General features: G+C 43.0%; 1 protein-coding gene across 2 annotated transcripts in view; it reads left to right on the forward strand.

Annotated features, from left to right (window-relative positions):
- Nucleotides 1-19982, forward strand: part of MTMR14 (myotubularin related protein 14) — a 1239106-nt gene that overhangs the window by 580657 nt on the left and 638467 nt on the right. For both annotated transcript variants that reach the window (XM_044078037.1, XM_044078038.1), the window contains exon 12: nucleotides 539-615. In XM_044078037.1, coding sequence (XP_043933972.1) covers nucleotides 539-615 — 77 coding nt within the window. The remainder of the gene's footprint in view (nucleotides 1-538; nucleotides 616-19982) is intronic.

Consider the following 19982-nt stretch of genomic DNA (forward strand, 5'->3'; position numbering starts at 1 on the left):
GATATGAGCTTGAGCTGGCTTACATTTTTCTGAAGCTGTCTGTGAATTAAGGGCCATGGTCTCCTTTCTTTGGACCCTTTGTAAAATCTTAGAGAGCAGTGTGCTGTGAAAACTGCTAAAAGAAGCCTTCACCAAAAGGGCACCCATAGTTGGTATGGTTTTCAGTGAAAAAAGATCTTTAGGCTGACATGCTGTTAATATTCTGGAGTTGCGATGCATTCCTACGTAACATTTTCCATTGTAACAGCCTGGTTACCAAACTTTTGTATATAGTCGCTGTCTTGTTTTATGTGCCAAGCTCAAAAGAGGAGCCTGGCTTAAGAGTATATCATAGTTCTTTGTTTGCTGCTAATGTGTAATGTCTCCATATTGTCATTGTAAATTATAGACGATATTAGTACAAGTATAAATATATTTTTTTATTTATTTAATTGCATGTATTTCAGTAGTTTGAAGGTTTAGCAGTACCTTTCTGGGCATGGAAGAATGGAGTTAGCTTGTGATATTTTCTGAATCTCTGTTCCTTTATGGCTTTCAGGATGGACTGATCCATGTATCCCTGGATGCTGGAGAAATTTTATACTTGACCATAGCTTATGACTGGTTCTTCTTTGGGTGAGTACAGAATTACTCTCAAGTTTGAAGCAATAATGTATTGTTTTTCTTATTATTATTATTATTATTATTATTACGATTATTATTATTTTTAGTGAATAAATAAATATGTTCCCATTTTAAGTTGCTGTTACCACCCATTCCCTCCCTTCCTTTTCATTCCTGTGCCACCTGTTTCCCCTTTGATTGGCTGCATATGCACTGTATTTCTCCTTTCTATTTTCTGCTTGCTTACTCTCATTGCTCTGAAAAATTCCACATTTGCCCCCTATTCCCTTGCCATTTCAAAACTGTCCATTGCATATATTCCTCTCACTGTGACCTTCAGAACTAAACACAGCATTGAAAGAGAAGCCTTACAAAGGTTCTGTGTGTAGCGGAGAGATATGTTCATCTCTTTGCTGAGATCTGTAACAGTGCACCCCATTTTTCTGTTGACTTTTGTTATTGCGCTTTCTTGCACTGGACAGTGTGATTCAGCTTTGGGGTTATTGCAGTGCTCTGCAGTTTCTCTTTATCCAGATTGGGACATGTCTGACACACAAGTCGTCCCTTTCACCCCCATCCAAAATGACCACAGTGTGTAATGTATTTTTATAAATTAAACCTCAGCTGTTACATTTCTTCCAACTATGTAAGCCACACTAGGTTATGTAAGTGGCTGACTTTCCCCATCATCAATGGCTAGTTCATTCTTGTTATTGTTCACAAATAGACTGACCTTGTTTAACTCACTTTGGTTTTTGGCATAACTTGAACAAGTTTAGTTCTAATTCAAACCTTGTGTCTGTCCTTTGGTTACTGAATTTTCTTTGTACATTCTCTCTTCCCTAAAACTGTTGCCCTTACTTCTTGTCGGCTAACAGTTCCTTATTCATGTCACCAATTTAGGACCCATATATCAACTTTTAACCCCTCCCTTGCCTGTTGTGTGGCATAGAAATCAAACCATTGCTGACGTCCAGAGGCAACAGTCTCTTCCGTAGCTCCTAATGTTAAGCAGTGTTGCAAATTCAGCCCTGGCAAATGTCACAAAAAGGTGCTATGATATAGAGAAAATCTTAGCCAGTGTAAAGAGAGTCATGATGAGACAGGTGCAGGCCATCTTTGGTAAAGCAGGCAGGACTATCTTTTGTCTTCCACTCATGTAACTATGCCAGTTAGCACCATAATTTATCTTTTGCTTATATTGCGGGATCATTACTGACAATGGTAGGGTGCTGTACAAAGTTAGTTTCTTTCCAACCTTAGAGGAATGTTGAGAGTTCCATCATGTCCCCCTTCATTCATTCATTCATACCTACATAAGCAGTGCCCGTGTTATGTTCATGTTGGGGTGAAAGAGTCTAATATCCTGGTGATATCATGTCTTTCCTCAACATTGTGAGTGATTTGTCAGTGTGCTGAACTATGGAGTCACCTGTAACAAGTACATCACTGTGGTGAGTGGATTGTCATTTTAGCCTGAAGGGCTTGGCCAAACAGTATGGTGACTGTTTGTGGTGCTGGTGAAAGAAAGCTACATGTGTTATGGAATGGGTGTTAATGTGTTGCTGGGGTGTCACTGTGGTGCACATGTATATACTGCCACACTTAGGAGATGTTCTTCGTGTTTCACTGTTGCAGTCATTACATTTGAGTTATCTGCCTGCAGGTAGCCCTCAGCCGGCCTGAATACCAGAGTCTTGGATTCCTGCGTCGGATGTTCTCTTCCATGACGTCAGGTCGTCAGGGGTATAAAACATGCAGTCAACGGCATTACATCAGTCTTTCTTGCCGCGTGGTGCCCGAAGCAGAAGCAGTTCGCAAATGCTGGTCGGCCGACTCCTGAAATTTTCATTTTTGAGTTTCAGAACCGAAGTCTTCAAAAAAAAGCTAAGTATCCCATTGGGATCCTTTTTCTTGCTCTCAGTAAAAGTTAACAATCGTCTTACCTGTGGAAAGCAAATACCTCATGAAGATTTTCATTCGTACTGCATTCTTTGCTTAGGCTTGGACCACGATGTCCCTCGCTGTCGGTTTTGTGCCTTATTCAACCCCCTAACTATTCGTCTGTCTATTTTTGCAGCAAATTATTGTGGTACTTGGTATAACTATCCAGAAATGGCTTTGATAAGCCATCCGACTACCGATATTTTGAAAAAAGTAAGGATAAAGACAGAGACAGACCGCATAGGTCCAAAACTGCCGACGACGCTTCCGTTAAGCTAGTCGCCAGTTCGCCGGTACTCAGTGAGGTGCTTTTGCAGCCCCTGATACCCACTACTTCAGATTCGCAGGCCTCTACTGAGACCCATGTGTAGTCTGGTATGTCGCGAGATGCTTCTTTGACTATGGAACCTGCGGATGTCTCTACCTTGGATGGGTCCGGAGCCGCTGTGCAGGCACCAGCTTCTGAGGGTGTATTCAGGCCTACAGACTTGCATTTTAAACCGACACCATCTTCTTCATCCAGGCCTAAAACTCGACCCACGCCTAGAAAACTGACGTCCAAACCGCATGGTCAGGCCCATATGCCTAAAAAACAAATGCTTAGAATGGATGAAGACCTTATTACTTTAATTTGGGGAAGCCAGCCTTCCCCCTCTAAGAGACCTAGAACTGATTTTCCTTCTGATTCTTCTGATCAGGATTCTGATATTTCGGTTTCTTCTGGGAATTCATTCCCTCTGCTTCCCCTCCAGAAGATTTTTCTTTTGGTGAAACCTGCACACTCTTAGGGAGCATTTCCGCTGGGAAAGCCAGGATTACTCTGACTCCAAAAAGAGGCTTAGGGAATTCTTACTCCTTCCTCAACACAGGCCTTTAGCTATCCCTCCTGTTCTGGACATTGTAGATGATGCTTTCTTGGAATCTAGCCTGTCCCCAGACACTTTACCTCCAGCTCCCAGAAAACCTGACTGGTATTACAGCGTACATGACTCTCACAATTTCCTCTTCAAGAATCCTATTGTGGATCCAGAGACCATTTCCCAAGGTCCAAATGGCATTAAGGCTACTGCTGCCAAAAATCCTACCCCTTCTGATAGAGATTCTAGAGCCTTGGACAGATGGGGTAAGAAGGTATACACTTCTGCTACTTTGGCCATTAGGGCTTTAAATTGCCAGTTTCATATGTTAAAGTACCAGCAGCATATTATGGGACTAAAACAGAAAGTTATGTTAATTCCTGACTGTGCTGAACACAAAGAATTACAGGATTTAATGCATTCTGCTGAACAAGTTGGTAAACATACTTTGCAATGTGGTTTTGATTCTTTAGAAGCATCTTGCAGGGCTGCTGTCACTGTGTCTGTACTTAGAAGGCATGCTTGGCTTAAGGAGCAAAACTTGCCAGATCATGTTAAAGCTAAATTACTGGATGCTCCTTTAAACCAAGACCACCTGTTTGGCAGTAAAGCAGAAGTCCTCAAAAAGATGGAGGAAAAAGCTAAATCTATGCAAACTGTTAAAGATTTCCTGCAAGTACAGCCTCCCAGATTTAGTAGGCATTGGCCTTCAAAGAATTGGTCCTTTCCAGTCTCTTCCAGGCCTTCTCAGTCCAAACCCAGGAACAGTAGACCACCTAGGTTACAGTCTCAGGCTATGCACAGGCCTAAGCAGTGGGGGGCTCCCACTTCCAAAGCATGAAGTAGTAAGACACCCCCCTACAGAAAAATGTCACAGTGACTTAACCTTAACCCTACCAAGCCCTGCTCAACTGCCTGCTCCCTTAGGAGGAAAGCTCGCCCTGCATGCAAAAAACTGGGAACTCATAACCCAGGACAAATGGGTTTTAAATATAGTTTTCCAAGGATACAGATTCCATTTCCACACCCTACCAACCCCAAACGGTTGGCCAGACCTACCCCCCAAAATCAGTGGGCAGAGGCTCAATAGCAGGTTCTCTCTCTTCTAAGTGTCAGGGCTATTCAACCTGTCCCAGCAGAAGAAAGGGACAAGATTTTTATTAAAGACTTTTCCTGGTGCCCAGAAAAGACAGCTCCTGGCGTCCTATCCTGGACCTCTTTATTCTAAACACCTTTTTGGTAATCCCAAAATTCAGAATGCTAACACTTCAACAGCTGCTTCCTATGCTAGGCAAAGATGCCTAGTTGGCAACCTTAGACTTAAAGGAAGCTTACCTGCACATTCCAGTAAGGGAATATTGCAGAAAAAACTTAACGCTTCAGGGCAGGCTCCATGCAGTTCTCTGCACTTATAAGTTCATAGGTTCATACTAGGCTATCTGCCCTAGGGCATTTATACGCCTAGCCAGAGCGTATTTGGCTTTCGCCACCCATTTTAAATTAATTTTGCTATGCCCCTTTTCGAGGTTAGTATACTGTGCCTCTGTCTAACAGTGACACAGAAGTGATACCTGGGGTAAACCTATGATCTCCCATCCACTCATCAAGATTCCTCTTGAAGAGAGTCAATGAGGGACTCTGCCTAACCTGGACTGGGATTTTATTCCAGAGTGAAGGGAGCCTCTGGGTTATGAATCTGTCCCTCCAGCATGTCCTATTTATTTCAGTGCTGAGGTTCAAGTCTCTCGAGCGTGTAGCTCGATGGGATTTGGATTTTCTGAGGTGCAGCATGTACATTAATTCTGGGTTGGACATGGCTTTATACGTCAGGCACAGATCGCCTCTGAGCAGGCAGTATGCCACTGAGTAGAGCTGGAGTTTCTTTAACCGGGCAGCATATGGCATCTGTTTGAGCCCTTTGATCCTCTTGGTGAGGTACTTTTGGGGTCTTTCCAGTTGCTGCAGGTGTCTGGTAAGGTACATCCCAAAAGGGGCATTGTACTCAATTATGGGCCTGATGAGGGATAACAAAAGAGGCACGATGACCTCTGCTGATCTAGATGTGAATCCCTTCATGATTAGGTGGGCTATGTAAAATGTTTTTCTAACCACTTTGGACACGTGGTTGTCAAATGAGAGATTGCTATCAACTTGGGTCCCCAGGTCCCTAATTACTTTTTCTGTACTTAATGGATTACCACCTATGTGGTAATTTGTGGGCACTTTGTTTTTGCCAAAGGGGATGACTATACACTTTTTGGTGTTTAGCTTGAGGCCATGGCTCTGGCACCAGTTGTCTGTTTCTATGAGGCCCTTTTGGAGGATGCTTGTGTCGGCTAGAGAGTCGATTATGGCGCCCAGTTTGCAGTCATCTGCGAACTTGGTCAGCCACAGTCCTTCCATGTTGGCCTGTACCTCCGAGAAATATATACCGAACAAGAGAGGTCCCAGGACTGAGCCTTGTGGGACGCCACTTGTAACTGGTTTGGAGTCTGACATGGCTCCAGCAATTCTAACCATGTGGGTTCTGCCCTTGAGCCAGTTTGCAACCCATCTAGTGACATAGGGGTTTATATTTAAGCTGGTGAGCTTATCTATAATGCCCGAGTGGGGTATTGTATCGAAGGCTTTTGCGAGGTTCAGGTAGGCTGTGTGGACCACCTTCCCCTCGTCAATGACCTTGGTGACTGTTTCAAAGAAATCGACCAGGTTTAAGAGGCAGGATCTGCCCTTAACAAAGCCGAACTGGGTAGGATCCAGTGTCTGTAGGTCCCCAATATCTTTATTTATGAGGTCCATGATGATCCTTTCCATAGCTTTGCAGACCAAGCTAGTCAGGCTTATGGGGCGATAGTTTCCAGGATCCATTGAGGCACCACCTTTGTGGGGAGGGACCACTGTTGCTGTACGCCACTCTTTTGGGTACATATCCTGTAGTAAGGCTAAGATTGAACAGTAGTTTTATGTTTGGGTTTAGCTCTTCTTGGAGTTCATGTAGGACGCAGCTTATCTACTGCGCCCAGGGTATTCACAAAGTGTCTGGATCCAGCCATTGCATTTTGCAGGCAGAGAAATATTCAAATATACCCATACCTGGACGCTTGAATCAGGCAGAAAGCCAGGACTTGCTATTAAAAATCTGGCATTTGTAAAGAAGCTTCTAACCTCACTGGGGTACAACATAAACAAAAAGAAATCTCACCTAGTACCCTGCCAACAGATTGTATTCCTGGGAGGAAGCTTGAACACAACTTCCCAGAAGGCTTTCCTCACTCCAGAGAAACAAGTTGATTTGACAGCCTGCTTCAAACTATTGACCACAAAGACCCAGCTATCTGCAAGGAAAATTCTGCAAGCCCTGGGGTTCATGGCCTCTTGCATTCTACTAATTCCATATGCAAGACTGCATATGAGGAAACTATAATGGTATCTAAAGCGTCTATGGTGCCAACATTCTCAGGAACTGGAATCAGTGATTCCTATCATTCCTTGTATAAAGGCAGAGTTCCTTTGGTGGGCAGAGGCCTGCTACCACAACAAGGGGCTCCTTTTCGCTTTACCCCCTGCCGCCCAAACCCTAACAACAGATGCATCAGACTATGCATGGGGGGCTCATTTGGGAGGGCAGTGCATTCAGGGCAAATGGAACCTGAGTCGTTTTTGTGTTTCAGTAGTTTGTTGGATTCCTTTCCCTGGTTTATCTGCACCTGCATATCAACCAAAAAGAAATGTTAGCTGTACAGAATTCCCTGACAGCCTTCAAAGACCACATCCTTCCAGAACAATTATTGGTAAAGACAGACAACACCACAGTTATATGGTACATAAGCAGGGGGGCACCCACTTGTACCCTATCTGTAGACTAGCCATGGCTCTGTGGAATACAGCCTTGAGCTACCAAGTGCACCTACAAGCTCAATTCCTGCCAGGCAAGCTAAATTCACTGGCAGATGACCTAAGCAGAAATCTCATGGACCCACACGAATGGAAACTGGAACAAAAAATATTCAACCTTGAGGAACAAATGGGGGACTCCAGGGATAGACCTGTTTGCCTCCCCTCAAAACTACCAATTGGACAAATTCTGCACAAGGACTCCCCACAGTCAAGCTTGGAAAGTAGATGCCTTGTCTTTTACCCGGGAAAGCCTTTCGGTTTATGCCTTTCCCCTTCTGCCTCTCCTCTCAAAGGTTCTGCTAAAGATCAAACAGGACAAGCCAAGGACAATACTGATTGCACCAGACTGGCCATGCCAGCATTGGTGTGCCCCCTGTTGCGCAGTATGATACTGCTGGAACCATGGCACATACCTCAGGCACCTTCCCTGCTGTCCCAGCAGGTGGGCCAGATTCTGCACCCTCAGCTTCAAACCCTGAACCTTGCAACCTGACTAATTCCTTGAGCTCCCCAATAGCATCCCTCAGTAAGCAGATGCTAGATGTCATTCTGGAAGCAAGGAAGCCTAGTACTAGAAAATCTTTTGCTGAAAAGTGGAAAAGATACTGTTTCTGGAGCCAGACTCAGGGGATGGGCACAACAATGCCCAGCTTACCTCATATTCTTCAGTTGTTTTTCTTTCGGCTTTTCCCGGTTAGGGGTCGCCACAGCGGAACTCGGGTCCGCTAATGATTGGCAGTCTATTTTTATGGTGCCAGCCCGACGTCCAACCTTCAGTGAAGGCACGCCCATTCACGAGTGTCTTTCAAACGCCACTCCAAAATGGGGAGGACGTGCAGACTCCACACAGAAGGCACTCCAGCCGAGAATTGAATGGGAGAACCTCTTGCTGTGAGGCGACAATGCTACCGCTTCACCACCGCGGATGTATTGCACTTAACAGAAATGCTCCACTAGGGCCTATCCTTCTCGTCAATTTAAAATTCATGCCTCTGCTATTTCAACACATTATAATACTGAACCACCCGTCTTCTCTCACCCCCCTGCTAAAGCAATTCCTCAGAGAGGCCAAAAATTTAAGACCCCCCCCCCCCCAGGCGAGCCCCTACTCCAGCCTGGGACCTGAACTTTGTATTGGAAAAGCTCACCCTCCCTCCATTTGAACCAGCTGCAACTGCAGAGTTGAAATTCCTTTCTTGGAAAACAGTCTTCCTTCTAGTCATCACTTCAGCAAGAAGAGTGTCTGAATTACAGGCCCTCATGTCAGTGGAGCCCTTCATTATCATCCATGCAGACAGGGTTTCCCTCCGGACCAATCCTTCCTTTATGCCCAAGGTGGTGTCTAGTGTGGCCCTAAATCAGTCCATTCATTTGCCTACCTTTTTCCCGAATCCACAAAACAAAGGTGAACGAATACTGCACTCTTTGGACGTGCACAGACCGCTTAGATTTTATGTGGACAGGACTAAGCCTCTCAGAAAATCTGAACAGCTGCTAGTTGGCTTTGCTGCAGGGGCAGAGAGGAAGGCCATTTCAAAGCAAACCATTTCTAAATGGATAGCCCATTGCATTCATTTCTGCTAGAAGCACTATTGAAAACCTACCCCACAGGGGATAAGATCACATTCCTCCAGGGCTGCATCTTACCTCTACAGCCTTCCTCAGAGGAGTCCCTACCAGGGACATCATAGAAGCTGCTAACTGGAGCTCTGTACATACCTTCACCAAGCATTACTACATGCCTTTTTTTTTCTAAATCCAGAGCTGGTTTTGCCACTGCAGTCTTGCAGGGCTTATTAGCTGGTCCTAATGCTCTCTGACTTCCTCCTCCCTTCCTTAGCTCTGGGAAGCAACCCAAATGCAATGACTGCAACAGTGAAACACGAAGAAAATAGTATAGTGGTTTATACTTACCATAAATGTAGATGTTCAAATGTATTCACTGTTGCAGTCCTGGTTACCCTCCCTCCAGCCCCCTGACTTTTCTTGGCTCTACCTTTCCTTCTTGTTTCGTGTATTTAAGCTTTCTGGTGTACTTGCTTTTTGATGGAGGTGTAACATAACATATAATTGCTTCCCAGTATGGGGGCACCTGACATCTGGGGCAAGTAAAACTGATGTAATGGCATTGGCTGCATGTTTTATACTCCTGACGACCTGACGTCATGGAAGAAAAGACAGCATCCGACGTAGGGATCCAAGACTTTGATATTCAGTCCGGCTGAGGGCTACCTGCAGGCAGATAACCCAGATGTAATGACTGCAACAGTGAATACACTTGAACATCTACATTTATGGTAAGTGTGCACAACTGTACTGTCTTTCTGGTTTTGGAAGTGTTTTTGGAGCACCTCAGCATTGAAAGGTTTTATGCTGACTTGCATTGTGTAGGTGTGGTGGTACTGTACTTACTGATACTGAGTTGGTGTGAAAGGTTTGCCTCCAGTTGGGATATGTCTTTCTACCTCTCACATGTAGACTCATTCTGTGGAAATAGCAAATGTTTGTCAGTAAGTACATGGTAGATTATACACCGTCAGGCTGACTAATACTAGAAGGCTGGCAACAGATGGATATCGACTGCCTAAGAATCTGTCGTCAATCTAAAAACACTAGGTGGTATACATTATGCAATGCTATGGAACTTGATTACCCTTGATCTGTGTAGAAAAGGGAGGGCTGTATGATATGTTATGAAGCAAACAGTTTCTCTACATACTGACAAATGCATGGTAATGGATAGGTTTGGCAAGAAGATGTTTACTTCCTTGAACTTAGTTGTTAGAGCTACACATTATATAGCTCAGTGCTGGAGTTCCATTTTGAACCAAGTCCAGGAGAGTGCCCAGTCTCTTCTTGGCTATGACACTAAAGATAAGATAGAAACATTGACACAGTCAGCTGTGAATACAGGGCTATATGTGCTGAAATGTTTTTGTGGTTCTGTGGGTGCTGCAGCCACTGCTGCGACTGTAGACATAGTTTCATAGTTTAGTACTAGACTATCTGCCCTGGGGCATTTGTAAGCCTAGCCATAGTGATGTGGCTTTCGCCACCCCATGAAATGGTACAAAAAATGCACAAAAATGCACAGAATAGATTTAGAATACTGTGCCTCTGTCTAGTAGTGACACAATGAAGGCCCCCTTATATAATTGAATTAGTTTACTGTGCCCCTGTCTAGCAGTGACACAGATGTGATCCCTGGGGTAAACTTACGATCTCCCATCCACTCATCAAGATTTCTCTTGAAGAGAGTCAGTGAGGGGCTCTGCCTAACATTAACTGGGATCTTGTCCCAAAGCATGGGAAGCCTAGGGGTTATGAATCTATCCCTCCAGCATGTCCTATTCATACTTGTGCTGAGGTTTAAGTCTTTAGCTCTCGTGTTCCTGATGGATTTGGATTTTTTGAGGTGGAGCATGTCCATCAGATCCTGATTGGACATGGCCTTGTACGTCAGGCAGAAATCACCTATGAGCAGGTGGTATGCTACTGAATAGAGCTGGAGTTTCTTTAGTCTGGCAGAATAAGACATATGTTGGAGACCCTTGATCCTCTTGGTGAAGTACTTTTGTGGTCTCTCCAGCTGTTGCAAATGCCGGGTGAGGTACATACCAAATGGGGCATTGTACTCAATCATGGGTCTGATGAGGGAGGAGTATAGGGGTACAATGACATCCTTGGATCTGGATGTGAATCCCTTCATGATGAGGTGTGCAAGGTAGAATGTTTTTCTAACCACTTTGGCAACGTGGGTGTCAAATGAGAGGTCGCTGTCGACTTGGGTCCCTAGGTCTCTGATTACTTTTTCTGTACTCAGTGGGTTGCTGTCTATGTGATAATTTGTGGGTACTTTGTTTTTCCCAAAGGGGATGACTATACATTTTTTGGCATTTAGTTTAAGGCTGTGACTCCGGCACCAGTTGTCCGTTTCTGTGAGGCCTTTTTGTAGGATGTATGTGTCTGCTGGTGTATCGACTATGGCGCCTAGTTTGCAGTCATCTGCGAACTTTGTAAGCCACAACCCTCCCATGTTTGCTTTAACATCTGAGAAATAAATGCCGAATAAGAGGGGTCCCAGGACAGATCCCTGTGGGACACCACTTGTGACTGGCTTTGAGTCTGACATTGCTCCAGCGATTTTAACTTTATGGGTTCTGCCCTTTAGCCAGTTTGCAACCCATCTAGTGACATAAGGGTTTACGTTTAAGCTGGTGAGGTTATCTATGATGCCTGAGTGGGGTATTGTGTCGAAGGCCTTAGCCAAGTCCAGGTAGGCTGTATGGACTGCTTTGCCCTCATCAATGGCTCTAGTGACTGTTTCGAAAAAGTCAACCAGGTTCAAAAGGCACTATCTGCCCTTTACAAAGCCGAACTGGGTGGGGTCAAGTGTCTGTAGGTCCCCTATGTCTCTTTTTATGAGTTCCATAATGATTCTTTCCATAGCTTTGCAGACCAGGCTGGTTAAGCTTATGGGGCGGTAGTTCCCAGGGTCTGTAGAGGTACCCCCCTTGTGGAGTGGGACCACTGTTGCTGTACGCCAGTGTTCAGGTACATATCCTGTAGTAAGGCTAAGGTTAAATAGCATTTTTATGTGCAGGTTTAGCTCCTCTTGGAGTTCACATAGCACGCAACCCGGGATACCGTCGGGTCCCATTGATGCTGTGTTTTTAGCTTTGTTGAGGGCGGTTCTCACTTGGACATCTGAGATGACAGGGAGATTACATTCAGCTGGGATAAGTATTTCTTCTTTTGGGGGTGAGGGAGGGGAGAAATTTGCACTGAACCTGTCAGCCAGAATGTTGGCAATATCTGTGGGTTCAGTGTATTTTTTGTTGTGAACTAACTCTGAGTATATCTGAGGGTTTCCGCCCAGGTTTCTAACATAGCTGAAGAAGGCTTTGTGGTTATCTTTAGTGTCCTTAGCGATTATTCTCTCAAAGTTGGCCTTGGATGTTTTTATGAGAGAACGTAGTTTTCTGCTAATGTTGATCAGAGATGTCTTCCCTTTATGGGATTTTGCTCTGTCGTGCAGTAGCTTCCTTCTTTTGTTATACAATTTGTTAATGGCTGAGGTCCACCAGACAGGACGCTTGCCTTTGGTGGAGAGGGACTTGGATTTATTTGGGATTGCATGATCCATGCATTCTTGGAGATGTCCATAGAAAGCATTTGTGAAGGATTCGGCATTGTGGGATGTGGGATCCACTGGCCCAGTGGGCTTAAAGGATACCATCTCAGTCTTAAGAAGAGTGAAGTCTGCTTTTGAGAAGTTTTTCACTGTGGTCTTTTGTGCTGGGGGTGGAGGTGGGATATGTATATCCAGGGTGATTAGTTTGTGGTCAGATCTCACTAGTGAGGGGTATACCTCCGGTGTGGAGCATTTTGTCCCCATGTTTGTGATCAGGTCTAGTATATTATCTCCCCTAGTGGGAGAGGTGACTACTTGTTCCAGTGCATTTGAATTTATGAATTCCAGGAACCTTTGGGCTAGGGTGTTAGGGCTAGAATAATGTACCCAATCTATGTTTGGGTAGTTGAAGTGTCCCAGTATGATGGTATTTTGTGATACATTCATATCTTCCAATGTCTTCAGGAAGGCTGAGTGGGGTTCCTGAGATTGGGAGGGTGGTCTGTAACATGCTATCAGTTGTATAGCAGTTTTGCCTACGGTTAGTTGCACCTGTATGGTCTCTGATGCTTCATGTGTTGCTACTAACCTGGAGGTGTGGGTGTCCTTGATGAATATGGACACTCCCCCTCCCTTTGTGGTTCGGCCCGGGTTTTGGGGCCGAAAAGCATGATACGAGGTATAGCCTGGTAGCACTGGGGTTCTCTCAGGAGCCTTGAACCAGGTTTCAGTTACTGCACAGACGTCTATGTTCTCCATACTGAGGAGTGCATCGAGTGCCTGCATCTTGAGATTTAGACTTCTGGCGTTGAGCAGCATTACCCTTAATTTTTTTCATTTTTGTTTTCTAAGGAGGTGGGTTTGTCTTTTGAACCTTGCCTAAGAAAGGCACTATGGGGGAGGCAAGAGCCTTGGCCAATATCCAGAAGCCCAGTGGTGGCAGGTGCAAGCCGTCCCTTGCGAAGCAGCATGGCTTGTCCAGCATGTCATCCCAGGCAGACAGACATTGGATCCCCTTGGAATGACACCAGTACTTGAGCCAATTATTAAAGCTGATCATCTTGTCTTTGTATTGTGGCATCATTCTTGGTGAGGGCAAGATGCTGCTCAGGGTCAGGGTCATACCAGCCTGGGCTACATAATCAGAGAGCTCCTCTATGTCTCTTTTCATGTAGTCCAGGGAGGTACGTCTCAGGTCATTCACGCCAGCATGGACAATGGCGGAGTCATATTTGTACTTGCTTTGGAGTGACCTGAGTGCGTGTGTTATGTGGCAGATCCTAGCTCCCGATAGGCAGCTCAGTCACCCTCTCCTTGTTCAACCTGGTAAGCGGGACATCATTGTGTCTGACTATAGAGTCACCTATTACTAGTGTATCAAGCATGGTGCTTGGCCTTAAGGGCTGTGATTGGTTGACACACTGATTTATTGAAGTATGTGTTGCATGTGTTTTGTTTTGAGGTGGTGGATTTTTGGATGTCTGCTTTGGGAGCCTCTGTTGTTTTGGTAAGTTTTTTATTAGAGCCTCCGAGTATGTCTTTGTGTTTTTATGTGTTTGGTTTGCAGTTGTGGTAGGTCTATGTGGGACTGGGTTTGCTGTGTGTGTGGTTACCATCTCCTCCTGTCTGGTCATGCCAGCCCTGAGTTGAGAGAGTTCAGCCTCCAGTTTGGCTATTTAGTTGCATCTCTCACATGTATTTGTGTTTGTTGGGAGGAGGAGAGGGTTGTCTGTGTACATGAGACAATTGTAGCATTGTCTCAAGATACCCAGATTAACCAGCTGAACTGGAGAGGATGCCAGTACTCTACCACTCAACATGCTAGAACAGTATAAAGGAGTGCTGTGCCTTTAAGGGAAGTGGATATTCACAGGGGTGGTAGGTGGATGTAGTGCTTACTTAGTACGAGAGTGCTTACTTAGTAGAGAAGTTTTGAGAACAAGTGCTAGGCTTATAATATAGCGAGTAGTCTGATTATACTAAGAGTAGAGCTTCCTTAAGGGAAAATTTGAAGAGCAGACTTGGCGGAGCCAGAAGAAGTTTAACCGGCGCTGCGCTATGCGCACAACCGCACAAAGTCGTGCAAACGCGGATTTTAAATAGGGAACTACAAAAGAGCTAGAAATGGTCCAAAACAACCAATTATTACAGCTCTTGTGCTGAGGTCACTTCCTACAGGGACAGGTAGGCTGCTCAAGGCTCCCCACTCCCACTGGTGAGCAAAGAAATTTCCTTCTATCCAAGTAAGGTAATGGACAACACAGGAACTACACCACAGCCCAGAATACAGCAATGCCTGTAAACTGGTCTAAACTAGTCGAGGAGAGGCGGGAAAACAAGGATTATTTTTTTGTTTTTTTGTTAGAAACACACAGAAAATGCAGTAACAGTGATAAATCAGTTACACAGGCTAGCACACTTTAGTGGGCAGCCTCAACAGTTAAATTAAACAAACAGACAAACAAACTTTCGATCAAATTCGACTAAAAAGTAACTTTAAGTGCAGATTTTAAAATAATGCAGCAAACAGCTAAAAAAACAGTTTAAGCTTGCTCAGGGTAAGCTACAGAAGCTATTCCAAGTAAAAAAACAGCAAAGATACTTAAATCCAGAAAGTAGTCGCTTTTCTGAGTTCTCTATAGCTAGGACCACTCTGCAGGACCACGAGGAGCTTGTCTGAGCAGTATGAGTGGTAAAGGACATAAACACATATCAAAGGTGGTAAAAGTAGACAATCTGAATGCTGTCATCTCAGCAGATTTTATTAGAGCTTGAAAAGAAAAGAAAACCCCGTTTAGCAGCCAGACAACTTCTCTACAAACTACTAGCCATATATTTGTGAAAATCCCTTGGCTTAGAAACCTTTTTATAGAAAACAAACATTGGGTCAGCACAGTACGAGTAAGCAGCTATGTTCCTCTTCTGCCACATTCCTTTATAGAAAACTGCATCCATATATTAAGCCTGTGACAATCCCCAAACTCTTCCTTCTACTTTTCCGTCCATGTAGGAAGCAAATTTCTGAATGCAACCATGTTTTTGGCAGATAGTATTGTTAAGTGGGTAAGTCTGTTAATTTGTTATGGTATTGGAATTTTTATGAGTAACTGTCACCACATACACTTCCACTGTAGTTGGTTCTGCAAGTTTTACAAAAGAAGGTAGTACACATAATCTGTTGCCACTAAGGCTTCTATTCCAGGTTATTACTAGATCTGAAATAAAGGAAACAAAATATAAAACATTGTACAAGGTTTGGATCTTTCCACTCTCAGATAGTGCAACAACAGAGAAATTTAGGAATGTAAATACCAAAACACTTTTTTTCTATCATTTTGTAAATTTGAAGCATAGCTAATTTATAACCACTCTGGGCATGGGTGCTTTTTCATATTCCAGTCCAGTCTGCATGCAGGAAATATTTTGCTTCTGAATGGCAGTCTGTCACTGCCAGTTTGCAGCTCTTATTTGGGTTGTTCTTCACAGCCCTCCATAATGTTTGCAAAGTCCTTAGCTGCAGTATTTGCTTACCTAGTGGCTGAGATGATGTGCATTTTTCCCTTGTAGACCATTTAGTAATAGTTCAAACTGGCATTTTGTTATTGTAGGTTATACTTTGTGTTATATAGAAAATTAATACTTCCCAGTATTGGACTGTCAAGTTGTAGAAGTTAGGGCAAATGTTAAAACAATAAAATGGTATTGGTCAATTTAGAGATGGAATAATTGATGTAATGAATGAAAGTTAGTATAGGATGTGGTCAACTATTTGTGGGAGGGGGTTAATTTAGAGGGTATATGCATCAGAAAGGGAATGAAGGTTCAGATGCTTTGACAGGAGTAATTAAGTATTTATTCATGTAATAATTCACAGTAAGATTGAAGATAGCTATAAGATTATTTCAGTTTACTTTAGATAGTGTTTTAAGAGAGGGTTTTGGGGTTTAACAATGATTATCAAAGCAGTGAAGTTGGCAGGTTTGCTTACAATGCTCTTTAAGTAATTTGTAGAATGTTAGAAGAGTAGGAGAGGGTCTGAGTTGTTTTTTTGTCTATGACGGTATATAATTTGTGTGTGGTTAACTTAAATGAGTTTCCTGCAACTGCATGACTGGACGGTGGTCTGTTAGGCAGATTGTCATCTCAGTTCCTGAAAGAATAGGTTGAACATGTGAAGTGAAGAAGATTTTTGAGGGGGGGGGAGGGACAGCATGTATTTTTTAATTTGTATACTCGAGTGTTAAGGAGGAGGGATATTGTTGCACCAACGGGGGGCATTTTCATTTGTTGATGATCAAGCAGTTGTGCTCATAATGAGAGCTTGGGTAACAAAGTCTGAGAATTCAGTCTTTTGGGGGATTTCAGGGGGATTTTGAGCCGCACGTAAGCAGTATTTTGGAAAGGAATATTCTAAGTGGGGCAATAGAAGATTAATGGGCATGGCTTGTCTCATTTCCTGGGTCAGTATGTATGGTATTTTGTAAGATATTTTGAGTTTTATGAGCATGTTTTGTGCTTGCTGGTCATGCAGTAAAAGTAATAAGGTTTGATCTAGACATAAACTCTGGTATTTGTGTGTAATAACAGGGAGACATTGTTGATACTGGTGGTGTATTTAATTGTCTGTGCTAATGAGAGATTCTTGTCTGTATCAGATAACATTACAGTCATTTTTTTATGAGAATTAGGCTGTTTTTGAAGCCAGTGCCAAATTTTTGTTACTCGATTTTGTAATGCAGTTAATCTCTTGCATGGATGATGGTCCCTTGCAATGCTAGTGCCATCTGCATAGAGTAAGCAGTGAGCTTGAGGAGCTGCCATGGGAAGTTATTAGTGAATAGCAGTAACAGAAGAACCTTTGGGAACACCAGTGTTTGCTGTGGTGGGATTTGTGTGTTTATTGGCAGGTATTGTAAAAGTTCTGTTATGCACATCATTTTTGAACCTTGTATTTACCTGTTTGGAGAGTCTGTACTGACTGAGGTTTAATATGCAGATAGTGTGGTTAATGCTTTGACAAGTTCTTCCTACATCAGTGAACATACCCTTGTGAGTTTTCCTTTTTCAAAGTTGATGTACATGTCATTGGTAAAGTGGAAAAAAAGAGCTTTGGTGGTGCTGTATTTGAAAACGAAACAAACCTTGGAAGTACGGCAAATGCACAGCCCCAAAAAGGATAAGTCCAAACCAAAAAACAAAAAAGGCCAGCAAACAATGGTATTTAAATGCTTTATTAAAGCATATACAAGTAGAGCACTAACATAACAGACCATTTCGGCTAGATAGCCTTCATCAGTGTCAATCAAAATCACATAGAAATCCAATGCCCTTTTATACCATAATGTAGAAACAAAAATGAAGCTCATTGGTTGTTCAACAATTCTCATTTAGACCTGGTAGGAATAAACCACCCAACTTGATGATCCACTTTTTTCTTTTGCATTTAATATAGAGTGCCATCCAGCTTTATTTGTCCTATCTGTGATTATAAATCTAAACTTTGCATTCTTGTTTGCCATTGAATGTTTATGTAAAGCATTACTTGTTCTTTTAGTCCTAATATCACTGCAGGGTTCAGATATGCGTAATCTCAATGGTCTCAAAGTTTGCCCAATGTAAAAAGCTGAACAGGTGCAGGTCACAAGGTAAATCACCCAATCAGTTCCGCAATTAGCATAAAACCTGATATGATAAACAATGCCTGTGTTCCTGCTGGTGAATTGTTTGGATTTTACCAACCTTTGACAATGTGTACAGTGTCCACAAGGGACACAACCAAGAAGTACATCATATGTCAGGGTTCTTTGAATGGGGTCCTGAGTGTGTCTTGATCCATGTTTATAATGATTAAAATGTGACCCAAGAGTCCTCCCCTTTCGAAAGGAGAAAAAATATCTATCCTTAAGAAACTCCGATCATTTACGAATATTTGAGGCACTCCCCTGTTTTTTATCCTTCTAATTCAATAGATCCTTCCTGTCTAGTGTTGATACCCAGTTACTGGTGGTAAGGATATTACCAGTTTTGTAACCCCTGTTTCTGAACCTCTTAGTCAGGTCCTCCTTAAAATGTTCATAAGTGGCTGGATGTGAGCAGATCCGGTTCATACGAAGGAAGTGAGATTTGGGTATGTTCTTTGTAATGTGCGGTGGATGGAAACTGGATGCATGTAGTAGGGAATTGTACTGTGTGTACATGCGATAAACCTGTGTAGCTAAAGTACGATCAGTGTTTCTGGTGACTAGCACATCCAAAAAGGTAATTTTTTGGGGCATCATAGTTGACCGTAAATTGTATTCCCCACTTGTTGCTATTTAAAGTATTCCACAAACTCCTGAAGATATTCAGTGTCAGCTCTCCAGACCATCCAGCAGTCATCAAGATAATGTTTCCATGTGTCAATTTCTTCTAAGTATATATTGTGGCTTTTATCATAAATGAGATGTTCTTCTAGGAAGGCCATGAAAAGATCCCCCCATAGCTGTACCCTGAACCTGCCAGCAACATTTGTTTTGGTAGTAGAAGACATTTTTGGTGAGGACATGTTCTGCTAGACAGATAAAAAAGGTATTAAACCCTGGTGGATAAAGTTCGGATCTATATAGCCAGTGTTCAAGGGCGTGTAGCTCAGCCCAGTGAGGAATGTTGGTATACAAAGCGGATACATCCAGAGTGCATAGCAGCCACCCTGGTTCCAGTTGCATATCCGAGATTATTTGTAAGAATTGAGCAGTGTCTTGGACCCTGGACCGAACCCATTTGAGTAAAGGTTGTAGATATTTTGTCAAAAACTGAGAGATTGGTTCCGTAATGGAGCCCCTCCCTGAAACAATAGGTCTTTGTGCATTTTTGGAAGTAAATACAAATATTGACTACTGGGATCAGACACTGTCAAATGGCATAATACTAAGTTGGATATAATGCCCTCCTCTTTGGCAGGCAAAAGAAATTCATCAATTTGTTTCTTAAAACTGAAGGTGGGTTCCAAAGGCATATGTATATAATAGCGCCCATCATTCAATTGCCTTTCTGCTTCAGCATTATATTGTGCCCAGTCCATGACAACCACCATCCCTCCCTTATGTGCAAGTAGAATGACCAAATTTATGTTATTTTCAAGTTCCTGTATAGCCTTTTGTTCGATCTTTGCGAGGTTGTTAGGCTTAATCCTGGATTCCCTAAAATGAAAATGTAGATCTTTGAGAATGCATGTTTGGAACATCTGGACATTATGACGCATTGGAGGCATGAAGTTAGATTTATGATATTTAAATGCATCATCCTCCCCTGTAAATGATTCAAAATGCAATTTTAAATTTAACAAATGACAAAAGGATGTGAAATTCTGTGCAAGAGAGTTCTCAGAAGCAAAAAAAAAAAAAAACGGGTACAACATTTAACCCTTTATTTAACAATTGAGTTTTGAGTTTGTGACAAAGATTGTAATGAAATGTTTAACACATTGTTACTGCCAACTATTTCTGTATCATAAGTCTGAGTAGGCTGTCTATTCTGTCTACGTGTGGTGTGTTTTCTCCCTGCCCCTA

This window comes from Protopterus annectens, chromosome 7.part0 (genome assembly GCF_019279795.1).
Source record: "Protopterus annectens isolate FY-2018-M chromosome 7.part0, PAN1.0, whole genome shotgun sequence".
In the NCBI taxonomy this organism is placed as follows: domain Eukaryota; kingdom Metazoa; phylum Chordata; order Ceratodontiformes; family Protopteridae; genus Protopterus; species Protopterus annectens.